Source organism: Heloderma suspectum, chromosome 13 (assembly GCF_057233095.1).
Source record: "Heloderma suspectum isolate Gila_16-S chromosome 13, 16-S_ref, whole genome shotgun sequence".
In the NCBI taxonomy this organism is placed as follows: domain Eukaryota; kingdom Metazoa; phylum Chordata; class Lepidosauria; order Squamata; family Helodermatidae; genus Heloderma; species Heloderma suspectum.
Genome location: NC_139470.1, coordinates 21138871 through 21165840, shown reverse-complemented (window position 1 = coordinate 21165840; position 26970 = coordinate 21138871). Strand labels below are relative to the sequence as shown.

Here is a 26970-nt window from a genome sequence, read left to right as displayed (position 1 = left end):
TTTAAGGGCAATACAGATAAAAGAACATTGTAACAAAAACTCAAATGGAAGAGTAAAAACATCAAGGGGCAAACATGGGAAAGATGGGTTGAGTAGTTGTATACTGTACACATTGGAAATAAAGTGTATTTGCGCTGCCACCTACGATGCATAAAATTTCAAGAAAAGCTAACCAAATGTTCTCATACATATCATCTTTGAGCTCGTTTAGTACATTGCCAATTCAAATAAGGTCAAGGAGCTTGCTGGACAGCTGCAGTGCCACCACCGAGAAGCCCCCATCTCTACCAGCCAATGGAATGCTTGTTCATGACAGGCCAGAAAGCTGACACCAATCTTAAGACTTGGGCAGGACCATATGGGCAAAGGCGATCCGATTGCCCACCCCTCATTTATTAGGACCAGGCTACGTTGGGAGATTCAGGGACATTTTCGCCCCCACAGGCCGCACTCTGCAGGGATACCGCTGGAATTTTGTGTGGTGCTGCCAGCGGTAGCCAAAAACCCCACCCATTTGCCACCAATTTTTGGTGGGAAACTGCTTCAGAATGCTACAGCTAAATTTGGTCGTTGTAGCATTCCATAGCAGTTTCCCAGCAACAAATCATGATTTTTATTTATTTACTTTTTACTGTCACAAATTTCAGCAGGGGGTTGCAGGACCATGCTGTGGGGGCCACATGTGGCCCACGGCACAAATGGTTACCCACCCCTGTAGTAAATAGTAGTGCGCTAGGTGGACCAACAGTCTAACTGGACCTAAAGCAGCTCCATAGGTTCACGCATGTCAGTGAAATGTTAGGCACACAGTTAGAGGAACTGTTGACCGAATTAAGAAGGGATATGGGTGATCATTTGGGCAAAACCCTTGCGTTCTCTCCCCACTTCCCTGTTTGCCTTTATTTTTCTCCTTTCCATTTGCACTGAAGCCCCTTTGTGATAAAGATGGATGGGCTCATCCATATTAAGCACACACTCTTATTGTGATTGAGCCTATGTTGAAATTTCAAGCTGGGAACAGAAGTGATTCTAAATGGGGTTTGTTCAAGTAGGTGGGGCAGGAATGGTTTGTTCCTGTACACCAGGGTACTCGGAAGGACTATTAATTTATCTCTGGCGGTAGTCCAACGACTTTCCTCTCCTCTGATGATGATGATGGTTATTATTATTTTATTTGGGGAGATTAATGGGCTGGGTCGCAGCATCATTCAGCTTTGCGGGGGAAGGGGAAGCAACCCAACGCGGAGGCGATGCAAATAGTCAGCCCAAGACAAATTGCAGAGCTGGAAGAAGTTCACACCCTTTGCTTGCTCGTCTAAGAGCTATCCCAGGTTCTCATTAATCCTTGTCCAAAAGAAGAAAGAGGCTGTGTCTGTATTTTCAACCACACCAGGAGGCTGGTAAGATTGCATCTGTCAAGGGCCCTCTAATGGTCCACAGCACAGATGCCTCATTCTGAAAATACCTCTTTGTTGGGACGCTGATCCATTTCGAGTCGCAAACTGTTGTTGTTGTTTTTAATTTTGTTGTTTTGGAGCCCTTGCAAACAAAGGCCTAGTGGAGGCTCTGGGGGCTAAGATGTGGACCACGACTTACACCCAGCGCTATGCTCATGTGTGCTGCACTGCAGTTCACCTCCCGAGCATCTCGGCTTTCTATACAAGTTTAAAGTTTTTTCTTAAAGACAAGCTTTAAAGCCACCTTGTGGTTGCTGAGAAAAGCCTGAACACTCACAAGCGATGTCCAGCAGTTTGGAGATGTCCATCTTCTTTGGACATGGTATCTTCCTCCATGGAAATAATCTACGTCAGAGGATTAGGCCTGCGGGCCAAATCTGGCCCTCTTGAGGTCCCAGTTTGGTCCTCCAGGGTTCAGCAGATGGCCACAGCTCTTCTCTTGGCACGCCTCCTTTCACCAGGCTGCCATCTCCCCCAAGGGCCCATGGTCTTCCGCCAAGGGCTGTTCTGGGCTGCTCTTGATCTCTGGGAGCTCTAGCTCCTGCTTGAGGGAGCTCTAGCGCCTCCCAGACCTACATACATAGGTCTCCTCTGTGACACTTGGCTTAGTGGGATCCTGGTCATCCTCCAGAGGGGATGTGACAGTCACTGCAGTACCAGGAGTCCCTAGTGAGATGTCCCAAACGTCAGCCCTGCAGCAGCTGTGCATTGAGCCATGGCTTTCCAGCTGGAGCCCTGGCAGCTCTTGACAGTTGCCACAATAAATAATTTCTGGGCCAGTGAAGAAGTGGGGATGCTTCCCTATCACTCCTCTACTGTAGGTGAGCATTGTTCCCATTTTACAGATAACAACTGACTCATGTTCAAGGAACACAGCATGGGCTTCTGGCACCCAAACCTGTATGTGATGTCTTAGACCAGGGATGCAGAACCTCTGGTCTGGGGGACTAAATCGGGCCACCTGGGATCCAAATCTGGCCCTCTGGGTTTCCCCAAATGGCCACACCCTCTTTCCCTGGCCCCACTCATTTCTCCGAGCCACCAACCATTTGCTGGTGTCCCGGCTTTTGTGCAGTTCTTTCCCCATTCTAAAAGGTTGAAATGCCTCTCCTGAGCTTTAAGTGTTTTGACCGCACCCGTTCTGCCTTTGGCCTCACCCACGACTGGTATGCAGCCCCTGAGAGCTTAGAATCATAGCGTTGGAAGGGGCTGACAAGACCATTGAGTCCAACCCCCTGCTCAATGCAGGAAGCCTGATTCCCAGGCGGTCTCCCATCCAAGTACTAACCTCTTCAAAATGGAGTCCAGACCTACACCTACAAGAAAAGCATGTGCACTACTGTATCTGAAATGGGTGTCATGAGAATTTGCTTTTTCCCGTGACTGCTTGAATCAGGCAGGCAATTCACTTCCCCTGTGCATGCTGTAGTGGCAAGATAAGCTTGTCTGTTTCGGGGCCCACAGTTCCATGTGCCGTTCTTTCCCTGGGCAAAGATTTCATCCTCTGGCAAGCGTGGTGAGGGGAGTCTGGGACTGGGTTTGCACAACATGCTAATCCACACTCAGTGGTTGAGCGTGGGTTGTTGTTGAACCGTGGGTTGTTTGTTGAACCATGGGTTAGCGTGTTGTTGGAACCCAGGACATTTTCTGCAGGGTGGTGTGTTAACCATGCAGTGTGGCTTATTTTTCTCAGACAAGCCACCTTGAGAACCCATGGTTTGTTGTTGGGTTGCTCAGAGCGGTAAACAAGCCACACTGTGGAAAATGTCCTGGGCTCAGACAACACACTAACCTACACTCAGTCTTCCGTTGAAGCTCTTCTCCAGGCACCTCTTTTGTCGGAAGGACGTTCTTGGATCGCAAGGGAGCAAGCTTTCTCAGCAGCAGTGCCCCGCTTATGGGATTACTTATTTATCGATTACATTTCTATACCGTCCGATAGCCGAAGTTCTATGGGCAGTTCACAACAGTTAAAACCATAAAATACAGGATGATCATAGATATAAATATTTTAAATTTAAAACTACAGTATAAAGTAAAAACCAGCAGTGGTGTAAAGATTTAAAAAATACAAGAAGAGGTTTAAACTAAAGAACTAAAATGCCTGGGAGAATAAGGTCTTCATCTGGCACTGAAAAGCCTACAACGTACATGCCAGGTAGCGTCTCTGGGGAGGCATGCCACAATGAGGGGGCCATCACTGAAAAGGCCCTCTTTATAACAGCCACCCGCCTCACCTCACAGGGGCACCCAGAGGAAGGCCTTTGAAGAATGCCCTCCTTAAAGAAGCTTCCCTGATGCCAATGTTGCAGCCTTCCTGGTGCTGGGCAAAATCTTCCTTTTTTTACCCAAGCATCTGTAATGGATTACGTTAATGCAGTTTAAGTATTTCTCCTGTTTTGTTGTATTTATATGAGGATAAAATTAGTTGAATGCTGGCCTGCAATCCAAAGGCTGTGAAGGGTGGCGTGGAAATGTTTTAAGTAACTATTCAAAGCATGCAGCAATGCTGCGGCCATTGCAAGCTTCCCAGCTTGCACCCATTGCAAGCTACACACACAGTGCAAAACCCACGAGATGCTTTGAAAGCAGGTTGCAGGTTGTTTCCTGCGTAAACCTGCTTCCCAGGGAAGGATTTGGCAATGTAGGTAGCAGCTCCTGCATCAGCCTTCCCCAACCTGGCGCTCTCTGGATCTGTAGGAATAGAAGTCCCATTATCCCCTTCCAATGGCCATGCTGGCTGGGGGATGATAGGACTTGTACTCCAACACATCTGGAGGATGGCAAGTTAGGGAAGGCTGCCTTAGATTTTATTTGTTTATTTACAAAATGTATACGCCACTCTATCCAAAAAAAGATTCCTGAACAGTGCACAGCAAATGGGGCGTGGGGCGACGATCAAAATAGAAAAGAATAAAAATATTTCACATCAAGCTTATACCAAGAAAACAGTGGCTGGTCATTCAGGAAAAGCCTGTTTGAAGAAAAGCGTCTTCAGCAGATGCTGAAAACAAAGCTATGTTGGTGCCTGCCTGACATCGACTGGCAGGGAGTTCCACAGAGAAGGAGCCAGGACACGAAAAGTTCTGCTTGAGTGGACTCTATAAACGGACCTCGGGTCCATGTGGAACCTCCAGGAGCGCCTCATCCGATGACCTCAGTGACTGGGCAGGCTGATAAGGGAGAAGGTGCTCACTCAAACACCCAGTTCCCAAGTTGTTTAGGGCTTTATGCGCCAACAACAAAAGCTTAAGCCTGGGCCGGTGCAAACAGGCAGGTCGTGCAGTTCTCTCAGTAAAGGCGAGACAGGCTGAAAAGGGGCAGCCCCCCACAACAGCTGGGGTGCTGCATTCTGCTCTGGCTGCAGCTTCTGGGCCAGCCTTCAGGGCAGCCCCACCTAGAGGGTGTTGTAGTAATCCAGCCTTGAGGTTGCTAGCCCCTGTACCGACATGAGTTTAGTAAGCGCTGTCCAAGGTTTGTGTGCGTGGCAAAGCAGAAGGAGTCAAGTACCTGCCGTTTCCCAAATTTCCACCAAGAGTATTCCTGTTTGCTGTTCCCCCTCCCTTTTTTTTTTTTTAGCTCCACGCCCCTCAAGCTGTCACCCCTTAGCAGAGTAAATGAGAATCTCCCATTTGCCCCGTGGAAAACAATGGGCCGCCTCCCGGAGCCACATGGCACGGGCCGTTTTAATTTACTTTAATTCATTTTCTATTGAACCAAATGGTAACTGCTTGTTGTTTGTTTTTAATGGAGGACGTTCAGCACACCAGAGGCGTAGCCAAGGCCCTCTTGAGGAAAGGCAGAGCGCAGCTGTTCAGCAGCTCTGCTGGTCTGGCATCCTTTGGGCTTTTCAGATTCAGGAAAACGGCAGTTTTGATGGGCGGGGGTCACTCACACCAGGCATTGTGTAACCCACATGCCTCCACACAATAGTGATCATAAACAGGAGATTGCGTACACCAAGGGTCCCCAACATTTTGGGGTCAGTGGGCACCTTTGCCATTTTGAGAAGAGTCTCATGAGTGCTCTCACAAAATGGCTGACATTAGGGAGGGGGTTTACCTATTCATAAAATGGTTGACATATTGGGCATGAGCAGACACAGAACACCCATTTTCTGGAAAGCAAACCAGTGAGTCTAAAAGTGACTTGCCCAAGAACATAAATAGAGCTGGTTGGGTGTCAGCATATTCATAAACACAGCTCTCCAAATCCCTTAATGCAGAGGAACCCAACATTTGGGGGGCACGCTTGGAATTTTGAGAAGTGTTGTGGGCGCTCTCACAAAATGGCTACCGTGGTGGGCATGGACAATCAAAAACCATTCATTTCTCAGAACTGGTGAGACTAAAAGAAAAGAGTCACTTGCCCAAGAACCTAAGCCACTTGCCTAAGGAATAACAACCTAAGTACAAGGAAAAGGTGGGGACCGAGCTCTGAAACACAAAGCCATGCTTTTGAACCCAAATGCCGATGGTGCTGGAGGGCAGCCGTTTGCTATGTGGCATGCCAGCCTCCCAAAGATTATTGGTTTTTTTAAAAAAAAGTTTAAAACATCTTTAAAAAGAAAATAAAAATCAGGAAGAGGGGCCAGGAGAGGTGTTTGCAGGCACACTGCAAGAGAGGTATTTCCAGGCACAGTGGTGCCCATGGGTACTACTTTGGAGACTCCAGCTTCCCCCAAATTACTGTTTTAAAATAATTTAAAACCTCTTTAAAACTAAAGTAACAAATCAGGAGGGACTGAGAGAGGTGTTTGTGGGCTCATTGGTGCCTGTGGTCACCACTGCACTTTAGCTTGGTTTCCAAGTGGCAACAGAGGGGATGAACGGGTCAGTCGGATTTCACTTATTGCCAAATCAAGATGTACACATCGCTCTCCAGGTTCCAGAGAGCGTAACCGCATTGGTCCGTTGCAGCACAAAGTACAGCACCTAGTACCGCCTTAAAGACATATTGTGGCAGAAACTTGAATGGACTCTAGCCCACTTCACCAGATGCATGGAGTGTTGTCCTTGTAGGTAGAGTACCTCTTACCAGATCAGAGTATTTGTTCCTCGGGCCTAGTATTTCCATTCTGACTGGCAACAGCTCTCCAGGGTTTCTGGTTGCGCTTTCCTATCACTGCTCCATTATCTTTTTCACTGTAGATGCCAGGCGATTGAACCTGGGACCTTCCATGCACAACGCAGGGGCTCTCCCTTTGAGCTATGGTTGCTCCTTAAGGGCACATGTGTGTTGTTTTTAAAATTGCTGATCATAAGCCAGCTTGTGAGGACGTTGTCCAGAAAGACAGGTTAAAAATGAAGACAATAGAGTTATATATAAGTTCTTCGAGGACAAATTCCTCACAAGGCAGCTCACAGTGATTTGAAAACAATACAACACAGAGAAAGAAAGAGAGGGAGAGAGAGACAGACGAATGGAGCAATCCTATACATGTTTAGGGAGAAAAAAGTCTGACAACTCCCCAGCATTCCCCATCCTGGCTGGGGCATGCTGGGAATTGTAGGACATTTTTTTCTGTCTAAACAACGCATAGGATTGTGCCCTAACAATAGAAAAATGGAAATCTTAAAGCAAAATGTTTCAGCTTCTGCCTTCTTCAGTTCTGATATGAATCAATGTGTTTGAAAGATATGATGTTCTCATGATTTAACTGTCGTTTTTGTTGTTGTAAATTGGAAAACTTTGTTGAAGGGTAGTATAGCTATATCCCTACTGTTGTTTTATTGTGTTATGTGCTACTTCCTGTTAAATATGCTTAGGATCATGGCTTCATGTTGTCCTTGAGAAGTAGGATGATGAGGCTGCTTGACCAGTTTTTCAGATATGGGCAATGGGGGGCAAAGGAGATGGGCCTAAGGCAGCCCAATGAGTTTTTACCTGCCTTGGGATTTGAACCCAATTCCAGCTTCAGCAGTGCATCCTGTAGACCCCGCCCCCCTGCTGGAGTGCAGAACCTCTTTCAGCCTGAGGCCCGAATTCCATTTGAGAGAAGCTCTTGGGGGCTGCATTCCAGTGGTGGGCGGGGCAGAAGCCGAAGGGGTGGAGCCAAAAGTACCAGCTTAAAACTTACTACCAGTAACTAAGTCCTTAGGAAAGGCATTTCAACCTTTTAGGATGGGGGGGGGGACTGCACAAAAGCCATGTAAACCACCACCAAATGATAGGTTAGAAGAAAGCTAGGTAGGGCCAGGAGGGGCATGGCCATTGGGGGGCTCAGATTTAGCCCCTAGGCCTGAGGGGTCCCCACTTGTGCACTGCTGGCTGTGACTCAGTAGCTGTGGTGGATGTCAAACTGGCAGGACGAGCCGTGAGATGCTGCGGGGAGAAGGATCTGAGGTGTGCTGAGTCTGCAAGCCTTGTGGGCCTTTGCTTGCTTTCACCAGGGAGGGGTGGGGATCATCAAGCCCCGCACCTTGAAAAGCCGATGACAGCCTCATCATTAGCAAGACAGCGACCCTCGCCAGGAGCTGAGGTTGCTCCAAAGCCTCCCTGCTAATCTGTTAAATTGCCTGCATTTGGGATCTCCGATGGTTGCCATTACAGATATGCTCTGTGATGCCCCCCTGGGGATTGAATGGAGGAGGAGGAGAGTCCAGGTCCTTGAGTAAGCGCTGGCGTGACCTCACTCGGCATCCCGAGGGATATGAGATCATGAGAATGCCGGAGCTCTCCGTGGGCTTCAATTTGTTCCGCGCGCAAGGACAGGCTGCCGAGTGATCTCATCCTCAGGGACTCAGGGGGGTGCGGGCCGCTCTCCACCTGGACCCTAATGGGCTCGGTCCCCATGGTTCTTGTGAGCAGCAAGGAAATGCTGTTGGTGAATGCACGAAACGGGCAGCATAAACAGGGTGCATTGAAGACATCTCTCGGTCTGCAGGCTGCTTGCACCTGAACGATGCACAAAACCCTTCCGATGAATAAATTCACATCCCAGAGCACTGACGGGGCAGTGTGTGAAGACTGCCATTTTATGCTGCCCAACTTTGCACATTCTCCATGCGCCTGGCCACTGGCTGGTGTGCGCATTTGCCATCTGCCCGGCCACTGGTGCTTGTATGTGTTCATGCGTCTACTCCCTGATGCTTATGTGCATTCTCTGCATGCCTGGTCACTGGTGCTTATGTGCATTCTCTATGCACCGAGTCACCGGCGCCTGAAGTGTTTTGAATGCTCAGCAGAAGTCGAAAACTGCGAAGTATTATTATATTACTGAGACAGTCAGAAACTGGAGACTGTCTCAGTTGTTATAGTTTATCTGCTGAGTAGCTGATGATGTTTGCCTACGGGGATGCCAACTCCATTTGCGGTGGGGCTCCTGTGCTTTCAACAGCTGGCAGAATTTTAGCTGATTTAGTGGTCAGAGCAGGGCTGGAAAGATGTGGATTCGAATCCCAACTGAGCTGTCTAACTCAGTTGGTGATCTGGAGCCACTTGTCAGGGGTGTTTCTGAGCGCAGGGAGTGGGATAGCAGTTCAGTTTCTGAAGGAGAACCATCAGACATGGGGGAGGTGTTTTCCCAGGCTAGTCCAGATACGAGTAGGCCCGCTTCCCAGGTTACAAACGTCCAGATGGCATGAAAAGCTGCGCTTAGAGGCCTCATGACAAGAGAGGGACCTCCCTGCTTAAGTTAGGCTAGCCAGACCTCCTCCCTCTTCAAATGCCAGGCAAGCAATTCCATTTGAATCCCCTGAAGGCATTCCTTTGTAGCCAGAGAGTCTCTGAGAATTTGCATCTGTATGACCCTGTGAAGTAATAGATTAAAAGCTGTAGACTGAAGCCTCTTGTCTGCGTATGTTTGGGCATTGAAGTAAAGTGGGGGCTAAGGGAAACCTGACACCACGTGGTGTAGTGGCTAGAGTGTTGGACTGGGAGCCGGGACATCCGGGTTCTAGTCCCCACTCGGCCATGGAAGCTCGCTGGGTGACTTTGGGCCAGTCACAGACTCTCAGCACAACCTACCTCACAGGGTGGTTGTTGTGAGGATAAAATGGAGAGGAGGAGGAGATTATGTAAGCTGCCTTGGGTTCCTTAAGGAGGAAAAAAGGTGGGATATAAATGCAATAAATAAATAACTAACCAACCAACCTTACAGGGTTGTTGCAAGGATAAAAAGAGCAGGGAGGACACCACCTTGAATTCCCTGGAGGAAGGACAGGCAAAGAATATAAGGGCCCAACCCTATCGGGATTTCTGTCAGCCTCCAAACTTGGAGGCTGATGGGGATGCTATTCAGAACAGGAGGAGTGGCGGAGGTGATCTTCACCTCTGCAGTCCCCCCACTTTGCATTTTAGCTAGACAGCCGTTTTCACCCATCTAGCTGAGGTGTTGGGGAGGGGGAGGGAAGGAGGCTGGGGAGGCCTCTGGATACAGTGTAAGCTGGCCTCCCCAGTCTCCTCTCCTCCCCGCCCCTGGGAATGCCCCCTCTCTGTGCGTCCTCCTCCCACCCCACCCCGGTCACTTTTGCAACCTCAGATAGGCAGCTGGCAGGGTTCTCTCTGCGCTGGCTGCAAGGGGGAGAGGGTGGGGAGCCCAGACTCCTGGGTCTGAGGTCAGAGCACTGTCTCTGACCTCAGATCCTGGAATCTGAAGTCTTCTATCGCCCCCCAGATGCCGTCTTGGGAGCATAGGATTGCTTTCTAAATGTCTATTCCCAGTTCCACTACAGCAGGAGAAGGCGACCCCAAAATTGATACCATCTATCAATCCCAACCATTCTGTCTATTTCTCATGTCCGGGCTTTGAGTGCCATTGCTGATGTAGCCAAAAGGGCACCACCCACACACAAGAGGGGAGGGTATCAGCAAGCGTGTAGGAATCCTAAGGTTTGCAGAAGTACAGAAAAGTTGTTCAGGGCTTTTTTCGGGTCTATACAAAAAAGAGACCCTAAAAAAAGGGGGGGACCCAATGTGGAGTGAGAATGCCCAGTGAGAATGTTGACTGACTGTTGGAGGGGGGCAGGTAGAATGGAGTGACCCTGAACAGCAGCACTTCATACTACAACATTTTGTTTCAGGTTTGTTTATTTATATTTATTTAAAATATTTATAGGCTGCCTTTCAGGGCAGGAACAAGGTTCCACTTGTTTCCTCTGAGTTGTCTATGGAACTTGCAGCCCTTCCACACAAACATCCCCTCCTTGTTCCCGCAAGCTCTCTTCATTTCAGCAGTATAATTTAAGGCCCAGGGAGAGTCATTTTCTTGTTGGTATAGTTAAACAATTGGGAGTCAGAAATCCTTGCCGATCTGCTACAAATCGCCCAGAGTTCTACCAATAGGTCCAGATCTACCTTCCACCCACCCAGCTCTACAGGGCAACCACAAAAGCACTTGGAGAATAAGGCCAAGATTCTTCTTAAGCTGGGCAAGAGGAGGAAGGACAAAATACGAGAGACAACATCTCCTAGGGATGGAAGTTGTGATGACTGTATTTTCAAGCTGTCCTTCCTACCCCAGGGGTGCAGTCAGCCAGGAGGTAAACACTGATCAAAATTGCTTTGCAGGTCCCTCGGTGGTTTGCTCAGTTCTGCCAAGCTGTCTTGTATGTAAGAGCACGGAAGAGGCTCTGGATCTTGTTCCATGAACACCCTGAGCTTTCTGCCATCACACTCAGGTCTTTTGAAAGATAGGATTCATTTCAAGCAAAACGAACACCCGTCGACCAAAACCACACACACACACACACACACACACACACTTTCTTTTTCTCTAACACAAAATACAATTTAAGGCTGCAATCCTATACTCACTGACCTGGGGGTGTAATGGGATGTAATTCTGAATAGACGTGCATAGGATTGCACTGTAAACTTGGTCAAACATCAGATGAAGTGGCAGACCTGTATATGGACTGAATCATAGGAGGTTGCAGGGAGCCTCACATGTCAATGCTTTGCCATACAGGTTTTTTAAAAAAATATCCCTGTTCATAGAAAACTAGCAACTCAGGGAGAAGGCTGATTAGACCCCCCCCCTTCTCCGTGACACTCTAGTCTTCTATATGCAGGGACTTTTTGTTTGTTTGCTTTTTGCTTATTCAATCATATCAGCCCTCATCTATGGTCTGGGCAGAACAAGGGTAAATGATTCTTGGAGATAGGTTGGTTCTTCGTAAACCCTATACTATGAATATTTTAGACTTGCTCCTCTGCATTTTTATATATGTGCGCTTTACACCATGCTTTAAAAAAAAAAAAAAGATTCTTTGTCTGATTGCAGTGCTGCTGATTTATTGTCTGTGCTTTTATTTGGGGAAGAGCCATAGCTCATGTTTTAGATTCAAAAGATCCCAGGTTCAATTCCCAGCGTCTCCAATCCTGGCCAAAACCGTGGAGAGCTGCTGTCACTGGGACTGACTCCCTGGTAAATGCACACAGGATCTCAGCTGGAGTCTCTTCCCCAAATTCTTTCCTTCTCCTTGGATACATGGCAGCCAGCAGGATGTCTTAGATTCTTCTTTTGTGCCTTGCAGGGGAAGTTCTACCTGATCATCGAAGAGTTGAGCCAGCTGTTCCGCTCCCTGGTCCCCATCCAGCTGTGGTACAAGTACATAATGGGGGACGATCCATCCAGTAGCTATTTCCTTGGGGGGATTCTCCTGATCATGTACAGTCTCTGCAAAGTAAGTTGTCAGCCCGAGGTCCCATTAGAGAGACCATGTCTCTCGCAGCTGGTTCTCCTTTTCGACAGTTGCACTTGCTGAACTCTAGGTATATAGCTCAGAATACCATAGCAGCCAGGACTACCATGTGCCTTTCAAACCTCAGTGTTGTTGTTGTTGTTGTTGTTGTAGGATGTACAACTAACATCTTTGAGGCTTGGCTTGGTCTTCTCCAAAGCAGAGCAGGGCAGACGGTGCAGCGCTTGATTTCTAAACTGAAAGGCATGGTGAAAGCAATCCTATGGCCCCTAGACAGTGTCGGGGGGGGGGGGATAGGATAGTTCGGATTCCTGGATCCGAGGTCGGAGGCAGCAGTCTGACCCCAGACCCAGGAGTCTGAGCTCCCCTCCCCCTGACAGCCAACGTGGAGAGAACCAGGCCGGCTGCCTATCTGATGTCACAAAGGCGACCCCGGAGAAGAGGGAAAGGGGGTGTTCCTGTGGGTGGGAAGGGGAGGGGACTGGGGAGGACAGCTTACGAAGAATCTTCCGGCCTTCCCAGCCTCCTTCTGTCCTGCTCCGCAGAGCCCCAGCTAGACTGGCGAAAAAGCCCATCTGGCAAAAACATAGAGCAGGAGGAATGCGGAGGTGAAGATCTCTTCCATGCTCCTTCCGCTCTGCATAGGGTGCCTGTCAGCCACTGAGTGTGGGGGCTGACAGGCATCTCAATAGGACTGCACCCTAAGCCAGGGATGCAGAATGTGTGGCCTTCCAGATGTTGTTGGACTGCAACTCCCATCATCCTTCATCTTTGGCTATGCTGGCTGGGAATTGCCATCCAACAACTTCTGGAGGGCCATCCGTTCCCTGCCCCTGCATTAAATGCTCAGTTCTACCCACAAATCATACTGTCTAATTTAGAAACCCCATTCCTGCAATCATGGATGCATGCTGTCCAGTGGCTGCTGTATGGTGGAGAACTCTGCACATGCTCAACGTTACTCTGTTCTGTTATTACTTATGGATCTTTGCATGTTTAGAGTGAAGATCTGAAAAGGGTTCTGTAAGTGCATGACAAGGGTTCTGTAAGCCGAGTGTACCGACAGAGCCCCCGCCGTCGGGAACCCTGCCTTGTCGTGTGTAGCTCTGTAAGGTAGCTGGGTGCATGGGGAGAGTGAGGAACAGGGCTTACATGTGCACCCAATCCCTTCCCCAGTTTAGGTCTACTTGTGTTGCAGGTGAATGCCTGCATAGACCTACGAAAGCGTGAGGACCGTAGCTCAGTAGCACAGCAGATGCTTTGCATGCAGGAGGTCCCTGGTTCAATCCTGCACATCTCCTGTTAAAAGGCCCCAGTGATGGGTTGGGTGTTTCTCTGCCTGAGTCCTTGGAGAGCCAATGCTATTCAGAGTAGACAATATTTGGCTAGAGAAGGGGTCCCTAACCCTTTTGGACCTGTGGGAACATTTGGGAATTTGAGAAACTTCTGTGGGCACCACCACAAAATGGCTCCCACAGAGGATGTGGCTAGTCACATAATGGCTGCGATAGGGGCATGACTAGGAATGTATGGATTTTGTGAAACCCGCTCTGTCTGCGTTTCACAGATTGTCATTCCATTGTCTGCTCATTGAAAGAACTGGACCTTTTCCAATTTCCTGAATTTGTGCAAATTCACATATGCGCAAATTCGCACTTGCAAAAATGCACAAATCTCCCCCAGTGCGCAAATCTCCTCCAATGTGTGCATTTTCATGCTTTAGCCTATGGGGGAAATGTGCATTTTCGGCCTGTGGTTTTTTATGTTATGTATTTTTCTGCAGCTAAATTTGCATAGAATTCTGGAAAGTAAAAAAATACCGCAAGTCCATGGAATCTGTGAGACTTAGGAAAAGCCGGTCTGCTGAGGGATCTGCAGGTTGGATTCATAGAAATCTGAACTCATTTGCTTGCATTGTGGATTCCCCTGACATGCCTAAGCCTGGCTAGCCAAAAGTGAGCTGAAGCAGTGGATCAGGGAGAGAAATAGTGAGGCTTGGAGCGGGGGAGAAACAGCAAAGCAAAGAGTTGGGGAGAGAAATTGCAAAGTCAGAGGCTAGAGGCTTTTCTCTCACTTCCAAGAAAATGACGTTCCTTTTGTTGAGAATGCAGCATTAATGGAACCTCTGCATCCTTTGTCCCAGTCTTTCGACATCTGTGGCCGTGTGGGAAGTGTGCGGAAGGCACTGACGGTCCTCTGTACTCCTCAGGTGGGTTGGCAGCTGCTTTGCTTTCCTGCAATTAAGCTAACGGGATGCTTTAGCCGTGGTAAGGGAGGGCTTTTGTCGGTGAGGCTAGAGGCAAGAGGGTGCCTTGAGATTCTCCATAGGTTTGGCAGGTGCTAGAGGATTTGCTCTCATCAGGTGGCGCCGCTAGGCCTGGACCTCAGGGCTGACATCAGGGCTCCACAGCCAAGGGGGTCTCCAAATGACTGCCTAGAGAGTGGCAGGTGACAGGAGCAGCGACAGGCAGGTCTGGTGTCGGCACCAGGTCGCCACAGCATCCTTATTTTTCAAAACATTTTTTAGTCGGGAGCGGGCAGCCGGTCATGTCCATGGTGACAGATGCCCACTGTATTATTTTTCCTTTTAAACAAATAAATAAATCTCTTTTTACAACAAAACCGTACTTATTCCTGACCTGAGTAGATGTGATCTGAGCAGCAGACGCAAAGGCCATATTATTCTTGTAATTATGATGGTGTCACGGCCTAAGTGAGTTTAAAATGAAAATCTGCACATGCTCAGAGTATTTCTTTTCTTTCTTTCTTTTTTTAATCGGGGTTGTGTTTTTTTGCTCTAACATCAGCAGTGTAGGAGCAGTTGTAAAGCATGGAATGGGGTTGCGGGGGCGGGCGGCGGGAGGGGAAGAGAAATCTTAGTTGGATGCTTCACAACTGAGGTAATACACAATGGCTGGGTTCACACAACACACTAACCCATCCTCAGTGGTTGAGTGTGGGTTGTTGAACCATGGGTTGTTTATTTGAACTGGGGGTTAGTGTGTTGTCCAAATCCAGGACATTTTCTGCAAGGTGGCTTGTTTTTCTTGAACAAGCCACCTTGAGAACCCAGGGTTTGTTGCTGGGTTGTTCAGGGTGTTTAACAAGCCACCCTGTGGAAAATGTCCTGGGTTCGGGCAACACGCTAACCTACGGGTTCAGCAACAACGACTGAGTGTGGGTTAGCGTGTTGGGTGAACCCAGCCACAGCTGTCTAAATGCTTCCCTTTGACTCCTAGGGTGACCAGAGGCAAGGAAGGACAAGGATCCTTTATCTTTTAAGACCAGAGTGGTGTAGAGAAGTCATTTTGAAAGGTCTGGCTTATCATACGCAGGGCCAGCTCCAGGTTTCTCCGGGCCATGAACAAGAATCCGGTGCTCATAGGGAGAACTTCCCTATGAGCACCTCTCATCATCCTGACCATGTGGTGTCCTTCCTTAAGTTATGAGGACCATCAGAATAGAAGAAGAGTTCAGCTGGATCAGACCAAAATTTATCTAGTCCAGCAGTCTGTTTCCACAGTGGCCAACCAGTTGCCCTTGTGAAATCCGCCAGCAGGACATGAGGGCAAGAGCCCTTTCCTGCTGTTCCCCCACCCGCCTCTGTTCCCAGCAGTATTAACTAGCCAGCATGACTTGTAGCCTTCTCCCCCATGAATTTATCGAATCCCCTTTTAAAATCTAAATCACCACCGAATTCCACAGCGTGATGATGCGCTTTCTTCCCTTTGACAGAGCTATGGAGTGCGTGCGACTAATCAACAGTGCAGTGAGGCGGGCGACATCTGTGCCATCTGCCAGGCTGAATTCCGGGAACCTCTGGTCCTCTTATGCCAGGTAATTGCTGCGGATAGTTCTGTTTTATTTTTCCTTCAGGGTTAGGACAGTTCAGACAAGTGGCTCTGCTTGCCCAGTTCGCTACGTCACCCGTGGGCACAAGGGATGGGGGCGGGTGAGCATTTAACCCACTGGTAGAGCACAAGCTTTGCATGTAGAAGGTCCCAGGTTCAGTCCTCAGCATCATAACAGGTTTGAGTGGAGACCATAGCAAGGTGACCCCTGTCGGCCCTCTCCTGCATTGATAGCCCCTCTCCTGGCAGATGAAGCTGGCGGCAGCAGAAACAGGGGCGTAGCAGTGAATTTCAACGTGCAGGCGCTCCCCATGACCATCTCTCGAGAAGAGTCTAAATATTCAGGCAGCTGTGTGGATCCATATCAACAACCCAGTTCTAGCCGTTCCCATATCCACCAGGAGCAGGTCTTTTGTCAAGCTAATGGGTCTTCATTGCCCAGTCAAAACCAAGCCACCCCCAAAATACTCTGCATTACAACACGGAATGATATATTGTTGCTGGGAAAATTCATTTCCCACAGCCCCGCCCCAGCTACTGTGAGGATTAGAGCAATACGACAATGGAACCCATTACCTAGGGAGGTGGAGGGCTCTCCCACACTGGGGGCATTCAAGACGAGGCTGGACAGCCATCTGTCAGGGATGCTTTGACTTCGGTTCCTGCAGTGAGCAGGGGGTTGGACCTGATGGTCTTATAGGCCCCTTCCAACCCTACTATCCTATGATTCTGGGATTGCAGCTAAGCTCAGAGGGAACAGGGAAGTCTGAGGGAGGTGGCAGTTGAGATCAGCATCCTTGCTAATGGAAGAGTGCTGGCACGGTGTCCCTCTGAGCCCTGACTCCGCGACACCACTGAGCAGAACTCTGGTGAGGAACAGCCAGCTGCTGTTGGGGGTCTGGGAGCTACTATTTCTCACAAAGGCCCAGAATGACAGTAGGTTAGGAGCATTGTGGGAAATGCTGGGCAATTAAAATGGCAGCTCCGGTGCAGGGGGTTCAAGGCAGCAGGGCCAGCTGCAGTTTTTGTGAACCGCCCAGAAAGCTTCAGCTATTGGGTGGTACAGAAAGGAAATAAAAAATAAATAGGCCTGGACTTGCTGCTCTTGTTCATCATTGCACCCTGCCTGTTCAGCTGCCTCTTGTAGACTGCGGGGCATTCCGTTTCACAGACGAGATCTTCCAACATTTCATTTCGTTTGTTACATCTCTGTACGCCCAATAGCCAAAGCTCCCTGGGTGGTTCACAAAAATTAAAAGCACAAGGATAGCATGCAGCATATGAATCATAGAATAGCAGGGTTGGAAGGTGCCTATAAGACCATCAAGTCCAACCCTTTGAAGGGTTATGCCAGGAGGAATGCATTCGTCTTCAAAGTGCCATAAGATTCTTGGTTGTTTCTGCTGCTGCTGACTAATAAGGCGACCCTCTGGAAACAGTAACAAGACTAGCCTGCCTCTTCCCTTCCCTCAGGGATCCCCTCCCAAAGCCCCCCATTTCAACAGGCCCCATCCTAGCTTTTCCTTTCCAGCTAGTCCTCCTCCCATCTTCCTCCTCCCTTCTCCTGTCCTCTTATCCTCACAGGAGTGGCAAAAGTCAAGAGAAAAATGAAAACACTCTTCATTTTTATGGCTTTGCTTTTTACTTGATCGCTTTCAATGCGGGCTAAAAGCTTTGGCTAGGCATCTCATTCCGAAAGCCTTGTAAAGCCCTGGAACTTTCCTTGAGATGTCTGACTTGGCCATAGTAACACATGCCTTAGTTACATCCCGTTTGGATTACTGTAACGCGCTCTATGTGGGGCTGCCTCAGAAGAGTGTTCGGAAACTTCAGCTGGTTCAAAGAGCTGCGGCCAGACTGCTGACTGGGGCTGGTTACAGGGAGCATACAGCTCCCCTGTTAAAACAGCTTCATTGGCTCCCAGTCTGTTTCCGGACACAATTCAAAGTGCTGGTCATGTCCTATAAAGCCCTATACGGCTCGGGTCCAGGTTATCTCAAAGACCGTATTCTCCCCTATGAGCCTACTCATGCCCTGAGATCTTCAGGGGAAGCCCTTCTTGCCATCCCGCCACCATCGCAGGCACGCCTGGTGGGAACGTGGGAGAGGGCCTTCTTGGTGGCTGCCCCAAGGCTCTGGAACTCCCTTCCCAAGGAGGCAAGAGTGGCACCCTCCTGGATATGCTTTCGTAGGCATGTAAACACTTTTTTGTTCCAGCAGGCCTTTGGGGATAACTAGTCTGGACCTGTGAAAATATGACGGATGGATACTATTTTTCTCGTTGTCTTTTAATGTTTTGATATTTTTACAATTTTAATATTGATGATTTAATTATATTTTTAACTTTTGTACACTTGGATTTCTATTTCTATTTATAGGTTTGAATTGTATAAGTTTTAATGTTGTAAAGCCGCCTTGAGTCCCAGTATTGGGGAAAAGGCGGGATATAAATACTACTACTGCTACTAATAACAACTTTGCTCAGCAATCAGCTGCCTCCTAAATACCGAGGCGTTGCTTCCCGAGAATGGTTTCGGAAGCCCACCTTTGCCTAGTGCCAAGAAAAGAGCATAATAAAGCACTTCCCAAAATTAAAGGGAAAGAGTCATGGGCAGACCGAAGAGGCTGCCAGGAGCACTGCTACTCAGTACAGGAAATCTAGCGCTACAGGAACATAATTCTAACCTGTAAACAAACTATTAGGCAATACAGACCAGGAACGGCCAAAGATATTCTGCCGCCTGAGGCAGACCAGCAAAGGCCGCCATCCTGTAGTCATGTAACTCAGAGTAAGTGCCACTGAACCCAATGGGACTTACACGCCTGCCCTTCAGTGCCCTGCCACTGTAGCTGACGCCCCCAAAGAGAGTCCAAAAATTCAAGCAGTGTGTTGATCCATATCAACAAATCAGTTCTAGCAGTTTCCATCTCCACCAGGAGCAGGCCTTTTGTAAAGCTAACGGGTCTTCATTGCCCCTTCAAGATGAAGCCAGCCCCAAATCCTTCACATTACAACAAGGATAGCTCACAACAATATAGTATTGCTGGGAAAATTAATTTCCCACCAGCTACTGTAGGCCTTGCAGCTTAGCTAAGAGGGAACAGGGAAGTCTGAGCCTAAGAGGGCGGCAGATGACATTAGCATCCCTGCTAATCAAAAAGTGCCGTTGCTGCATCCCAGGGCATCCTGGATCCACCACACCGCTGGTGTGTGCCTGGTGAGTCTTCTAAACTCAACGCAGCCCCAGCGTTGACCTTTCATGGACAGAGCTGACATAATCTGTGCTTCCTCAATCGCAACACCCAAGCGCTGAACTTGGTGCGGGGCTCGAGGTCCTGAGAATTCGGCCTGGCGCCAGCATCTGGCACCCTTGGGCAGGGACACTGTGCCTTTCCTGGGTGTTGCGCCTTGGCTTGGGATGACGGAGGACACAGAATGCCACTGCCTGGGCACGTTTGTGGGGGGGGGGCCCAGCACATGGGCAGGCGGAAGACATCTGCCTCGCTTATCAGTCAGCCTCTGCATAAAATACAAGCCTCGAGCCCAGTCCCGGTGCTGGAAGCAATTGCTGATGCTCGTTCATCGCAGAAAACGTTCCTGCCAGCTCCTGGACCTGGCTCTGATTATTCTCGAACCCAGCGTGACTTCGGCTATTCTTCAGTGCTGCTTGGGGCGACCCTCTATCTGGTTTTGTTTCCTTGGCTTCGGACTCATACTCTTGGCTTCTTGAACTCGGACTATGTAATGACTAACGCAAGTTGCTGCTTACCGCCCACCTCGAGGAAGCGGCGACACCTCGAGGAAGCGGCGACCAAGCAGTGGACAATTATGAGCCACTTTTGAATATTTCCCACAGAACCCCAGAGGGCCTGATGTAGCAGTACTCCAGGCAGTGGAGGCCGGCGGCTCTGATTTTCATGGTGTAGGGTGGGGTGGTGCGCAGTCGGAACCAACCAGAACGCTAACGGAGCTATCCAAGGTGCTGAATCCCATCCCCCAAATAGGTTCAGCACCTTGGACACCTCCTTTAGAAGTCTGGCTGGTTCTGACTGAAATCCGGAATGGATGCACCGCCCCACCAAAATCGGAGGCACCGGCCTCTGCTGGCTCCAGGGTATTGTGGGACACCTCTCCCCCTTTTTAGTTTCCTGTATTACCTCAGAATAAAGCTGTGGCAAGCGCTCCAGGGCATGTGAGAAATTTAGATTGGCGGCTTTGCCGGTAAATCCGGGAAGCTGCGGGGACCCTCCAGCGTAGGAGACGGCACCCAGAAGGCACTTCGTTGAGGGGGCCCTCAAACCTAGAGGCAGTCCTGCTGAGAATCATGGCATTCTTTTTTTTACATGTAAGCCAAGTTTCTAGTCCTTGTTGCTGTGGAGATAAATTAAACGCACATGGGCCGTACGGGTTGAAATCTCAGGAGTCAGAGAAGGACTGAATGGAACGTGCAGAAGTCAGGGTGGAGCGATAGACCTTCTGGCTCTTCTTCACAGTGTAGTCAGATTAAATGATGTCAGTTCAGTTGATTTGCATAATTTAGGCATCGTTGCAAGGATCTGTCTTGTTGCAGGATTTGAGTTACTCTAGTTCCTATCCGGGGCTTTTCCTTTTTTTGTTCGCTCTGGCTGCAGAGATTATTTATTTATTTACTTACTTATTTAGGGTGCAATCCTATGGCCACTAGGCAGCGGCTAGATGGCCATAGGATTGTTTGGTTTCTGGGAACCGGCCTTGGAGCCTGTGCTCTGAGGAAAACCACCTCCCCTCCCCCTCCCCCACTGCCTCGTAGGCGACGTGGATCATCCTCAGGCTCTGTGCTCGGATGAGCAGCGCGGAGCAGGGCAAACAGGGGCATTCCCAGCGGTGGGGAGGAGCAAGGAGAGTAGAAGTGTGGTTCCTATGCATCATCCAGCCTCCCCCGCCCCCTGCTCAGAAATCCCACAGCAAGACAGCCGAAATCGGCCATCTAGCCTTGAGTGCAGGGCGGCCGGAGCGCAGAGAAGATCCCCTCCGTGCTCTGCCTGCGCTGAGTTGGATAGGTGGCCCCCTCCGAGGTCAGAGGCGGCCGACTATCCCCATTGGATTGCTCCCTCCAAGCATTTGTGCCCCGCTCCTCAGCCAATAAGGCTTGCGGAGGAGCGTACGGATAATCGGTAAAACAAGACAGCCTCTGCACGCAGGCTTGGGATCTAGAAAGGCACAGCGCACAAGGAAAAAGGCATGGGGAGGAAAGAGGGGACCAAATCCCTTTCAGCAGAGCTGGTGGAAGGGCTCTGCTTCCGTTCTCGTCTCCCTCTGTGGAGCCATCTGTACGGAGACACTTTCGGAGATTATACAGAGGCCTGTCTTGTGTCCCTTCCGTCCGTGCAGCACGTCTTTTGCGAAGAATGCCTCTGCCTTTGGTTTGATCGGGAGAAGACTTGCCCACTCTGCCGCTCCCTGGCCGTGGAAACTCTTCGGTGTTGGAAAGATGGCACCACCTCCGCTCATTTCCAGGTGTATTAGCATCCAGGAGCACTTGCCTGCATACTTATCTGAAGTAACTGTAGCATCTCCCCATTCTTCTCAGGGCATGCAGTGAACTGATGGAACTCCCTGCCACAAGATGTGACATTGGCCACTGGCTTAGATGGCTTTAAAAGGGGTTGGACAAATTTCACAGCCTATCCCTGGCTACTAGTTGTGATGGCTAAATGGAACCTCTGTGTTCAGAGGCAGTGTACCACAGAATATCAGCTGCTGGGCACTAGGGGAGGGAGACAACGATGGTAGAGGCCTTTTTGCCCCCACGTCCTGTGGGTGGGCTTCCTAGAGTAGACGCACCCGGTTGGCCATGTTTTGATGAAATGGACCTTGGGTCTGATCCAGCAGGACTCTTTGTAGATTCTTAGAGAAATCTCTGTTTCCTATTGCATGTGCCCAGATGAATGGCTTTGGGTGGATTTGCAGAAGGGCTGCTCGCAAAAGACCATCGGCCAACCTGTCCCTGTGTTGATGTGGTACGGCCATCTGAGAATACAGTATTGTATGCCAGAATTTCATTTGCTGCCTACGCCGTGCTCCTCACTTTCCTAAATGGCCATTTACTCTGCATTAATGACTTGGGTGTGTTGTTGCTGTTGTTGTTTTAAATATGTATTTATTTTAACGAGCATTTACATGGAGCTCCCAGGGGTCTCCCATCCACATTGAATGGAGCTCACTCCATTGAATGGGGGCATATTGGTCTTGATCGCACATCACGCTGAGACATGGTGTGATTTGTTGAAATCTGGCTTGTAGTCGTGCCTGAACCCGTCCCCGCAAACAAGCCATGGTTTGTTAACCAGCTATAAACCACAAATAGAATCCATGGTTTATTGTTGGCTTATGGAATCTGGCTTGTTTAAATCATAGCTTGTGATGTCTGAATCCAGGACTGTGGCTTATCTTATTTGCGCTGCTGTCCACCCTGAAACAGGGACACTCAGCAACAGCAGCCTGAAAATGAAACCGCTCTGAAGGCTGGCAAAATGGGTGGGAGAGAAACAAACCGGAAATAGGGGGAAAAGCTGTGTTTGCTTGCTTCTCTGCAAAATGATTCGTGGCTAAAGCAACAAACCACGTTTAACATAAACTATTGGCTTAGCATTATGTGCAAATGCAGCCACTGTACTACAAGCTACCTCCATGTGTGTATCACAGCACACATGGTCATTGTATGTGTGTCCCTATATACTACTATACTGGCTGCATGCTCCCTCCTCTCCCATTGCAGGACGGCTTCGGTGCAAAAATCCTGGCTTGCACGAAGCCAGGGCTCCCCGTAACATTTGTTTTCCTGGTTTGTTAACTGCTATTAATCCATAGTTTCCTGGTATGGGTATTACGGGGAACTCTGGCATTGTGCAAGCCAGGATCATCATGCTGAGGCCAGTGCATGACAGGAGGAAGGGAAAGGTGAGGAAGGAATGCTCAGCCCTGATGCTTGACCACAGCTTCAGAAACCGTGGTTTATAGGTGATCATCCAAATGCAGCCATTACCTATTATTTATCTAGCCCTTTTCTTTCCACCATGCCTCTCCTTGTGGGGGGAAAAATGTAATCTATAGAAACAAAAACCACACACACACATTGGGGTTACAAATTGGGCTTACAATAAAGGATACAAATTGCAAACATTTATGCAAAATAAATAAATGGCATTGATTTATATTCTTTATTCCCAATGAAAAAAGAGTGTCTGTTTCTGGGGTGGGGAACATCAGGCCCACAGGTCAAATCTGGCCCACATGGGGTTCCAATCTGGCCCTCCCATGGTTTCCCAGATGGCCATGCCCCCTTTTCCCCAACCCCCAATGATTGGGTGGTTTCTCAACTATTGTGCAGTGTTGTCGTTGTCCCCACTGCATTTTAGAAGGTTGAAATGCAGTGAAGTCTTTGAGCTATAATATGCTGGTATTTTTTGTGTTTTTGGCCACATCCCTTTTGCCTTTGGCCCCACCCACCACTGGAATGTGGCCCCAAGAGCTTCTTTGAAATTGAATTTGGCCCTTGGGCTGAAAGAGATTCCCTGTCCTTTGTCCTGGTTTGTATTTTTATTCTTTCAAGTGCTGAGTCTCATTTTACATTTAGACTGTCAAATCTAAATGCCAATAAAACCCGAGTTGCACATTCTCTTTCTTTCTTGGCAGTATTTAAAACGCCGAAATGATGTCCAAAAGATTCACAGTTCAAAGGGAAGAGGGGAAGAAGATACAGTTTGCAGAGTTCAGCCTGATTTTGCCTTGTGAGACTTCTAATTTCCTAGATGCAAAATGGTGGGATGGGGTTTATTTTGGGACTGGCATATATTGCAGCCACTCTGGAGCTCCTTGGTTGGGGGAGAGGGAGGGGCAAAGGGGAATAGGGGCAAAGTTTGTTAACTGCTTTCTTCATTGCGATGGGATAGACCTGAAACACCTCCTGATCCACCAAAGGAGATCCTTTGGTGTATGTAAACCAGCCTACTCATGTGAACAGGCTTGTGCGAGCACAGCGCTTGCTGGATCAGGTAGTGCAGGAACAGAACTAGCTGTGGGTTTGGATGTGTATGCTAGTGAGTATGCAGTCTTGTGTGTGCACTGGATTGTTTCCAATGAGAAGGTCATTGAAATGTACATCCCCGCTAACATTTCTGCTATTAGTCACGTGACATGACCAGTTTATCTTAAGTTAGATTGGGGCTATAGTGCATCACTTCCAGAAGCCACATCCTAGGTCCTCAGTCCCCCTGCTGTCCCTGATGCATCAGATGGCTCCATCCCCACCTCCCACCCAGCTGTATCACTTAAGTGTGCTTTAATGCAGGTGTGCAGAACGTCAGACTGAGGGGCTAAATTGGCCCTCTTCGGTTCCCCAGATGGTCACTTCCCCTGCCCTACATTTGGTGGTTTTGCAGCTTTTGTGCAGCTTTTTCCCTAATCCCAAACTACAGAGGGCCAGTTTTGGCTGTGGGCCTGAGATTCCCCATCCCTGATCTATAAGGATATAATAGTCAAGCTCTGAGGAAGCAAGAGAAGGTTAGAAGGCCCAGATGTAGTAAAAATAAAACCAGGCAGGGGATAAGATCCAAGGAAGATCCTTGACGCGCAGTCTGCTACACTTGCAGAGGAACTGTGGGTGGTTCAGGAGGAACTTGATGCTGAGAAGACCCCAGTTCAACACGCATATACACCCACCCGCACGCATACATGTACACGCACACCCACATGCACACACATGTCCCTTCCAGTAGTTCAGAGCAGGTAGGCGGCATCCACACTGGTTGTGCACCCATTGTTTGCAGACGTTTCCAGATCTAGCAAGTGATATGCTCTCTGAAGTATAGTCCTACGGATGGATCTTCTGATCTGCACTGGGGTGATCAGCTGAGAAGTTTGGGTGGCAGAAATGGAACAGTTTGAAGAATGAACAACGGGCACACAAACACACACAGACAATGACAACCTGAATCCTTGTACTTATGTGTGTATTTTTTAATAAAGTCATTATAAATATGTACAAAGTCTCTGACATAGGAAAATCCTCTTACAAAAGGGTGGGGAAAAGTCCCATCCGACTCTAAACAAAAGTTAAGAAGTGACTTCGGAAGTTGTGGTCCGAAACATCTGGAGGGCACCAGGCTGCCCCTCCCCTTAGATCCACTCCACATTTCTGATATCCTACGTGGAATTCACTTTCGTGTACGGAACGACGCAAAACCCATGTGTAGATCACCATATTCCAAAGATAGTAGTTTGCTCTATGTGTACCCAGAAGCTACAATTAACCATAGCTCCCTCCACATTTATTTATTTGAAATATATATTATATATATCATGCTATGCCAGCATGTGTTCAAAACAGCTTAAAACCAGGTGAGGAGAATCACAATAATGTATAATCAATGAAAACATTTTTGAAAGGAGCACAAATAATGAAAAAGTAATCAAATAGCCAGGAAAAAATGCTACAGGCCCAAAGCCCAAATCTTTAATGGAATAGGAACAGAAGGGGTTGCCTTTTACTTGGTCAAATTATTTGTCCATCTAGCCCAATGTTGGCTCCAACTGGCAGCGGTTCTGTATAGGGTCCAACACAGGTCTTTCCCTCCTTTTAACTGCATATATCAGGGACTGAATCTATGACCTTCTGCATGCAAAGCAGGTGCCCTACTGCTGAGCTATGGCACTTCTCCCACCCCCTAATTTTTTTATAGCCCTGCTAAAAGGCAACCAAGAGAAGCAGTGGCTAGGTTCACACAACACAATAACCCACATTCAAGGTTGAGTATGGGTTGAACCACAAGTGGTCATTCAACCATGGGTTGTGTTGCTTGAATCCAGTGGTGCTAACAAACCATGGTTTGCTAACCACAAACAACCCACAGTTCACAACCCAACAATAAACCATGGGTTCTCTTTGTGGGTTGTTCGTGGTTAACACACCATGGTTTGTTAGCACGGCTGGGTTGAGACAACCCACCAACCCACAGTTCAGTGACAACCCACACTCAACCCATTCTCAACCTTGAGTGTGGGTTATCGTGCTGTGTGAACCCAGTTCCTCCATTCCAAAGGGAACACATTCTGCAGAAGGGGTGTTGAACCTCTTCCACCTGAGGGCTGCATTCCATTTCGGAGAAGATCTTGCAAGACTGCGTTCCAGTGGTGGGCAGAGCTAAAGGCAAAAAGTAGTGTGGCCAAAAATACCGGGATATTTTGGCTTAAACCTCTTACTGCTAGTAAGTCAGTCTTGGGAGAGGCATTTCAACCTTTTAGAGTGGGGGAAACATGCACAAAGGTTGGGGAACCACCAAACGATTGGTGGTTGGGGGAAAAGGGAGTAAGCCAGAGGAAAGGCTGTAGCCATCTGGCGAACCCAAGAGGGCTGGATTTGGTCCCTGGGCCTGACGTCCTACACCCCTGTTCTACAGCTTGTGGAGCACAGATGCAATTGTCTTTTAAGGTACCTCAAGATGGGCTTGCTCTAACAGAGTGACATGGCTGCCCCTCTACAATGTGTTACTTTGGAAGCGCAGTTAAAATGTTCACTGGAGCTGCTAGGCAGACCATCTTATTTGATCTACGGGTCTTTGGGGCCCCAGTGAGGAAATGGCTGGGGGAGCGTTACCTGGCCCAAGTGAGAGGCTGCAGCCAGGGATGGCCCAAGCTATTTTACTGCCTGAGGCAAAGGATAAGATGGTGGTCCCCTCCATGCCACAGACAGAAGTTGACTGGACAGGCAGTTGGATCTTACTTTAACACTGGCAACAGGATTGCATCTGAAGGCAGCAGGATAGTTTACGGCGCACCGGACAATCTGTGTGGCACACACAGAGATCTGTCCTCCAAGAGAGGGGAATGTCCTGGGGACTGAGGAAGTAATGGCTGGGAAGCCTGCAACTGCTGCCCCCCAGGATCTGCTGCTTGAGGCAGTTGCTTCACTCTGCCTAATGGGAGGGCCGGCCCTGGCTGTAGCTCAGCAGCAGAGCACACGCTTTGCATGCAGAAGG

At 48.8% G+C, this 26970-nt stretch overlaps 1 protein-coding gene across 1 annotated transcript in view; it reads left to right on the top strand.

Annotated features, from left to right (window-relative positions):
- RNFT2 (ring finger protein, transmembrane 2) overlaps positions 1-23612 on the top strand; it is a 41669-nt gene extending 18057 nt beyond the window's left edge. The window contains exons 7-10 of the mRNA XM_084820189.1: positions 11936-12085; positions 14247-14312; positions 15839-15940; positions 21326-23612. Of these exons, the coding sequence (XP_084676315.1) occupies positions 11936-12085; positions 14247-14312; positions 15839-15940; positions 21326-21460 (453 nt within the window). The 3' untranslated portion in view covers positions 21461-23612. The remainder of the gene's footprint in view (positions 1-11935; positions 12086-14246; positions 14313-15838; positions 15941-21325) is intronic.
- The last annotated feature ends 3358 nt before the right edge of the window (positions 23613-26970 follow it).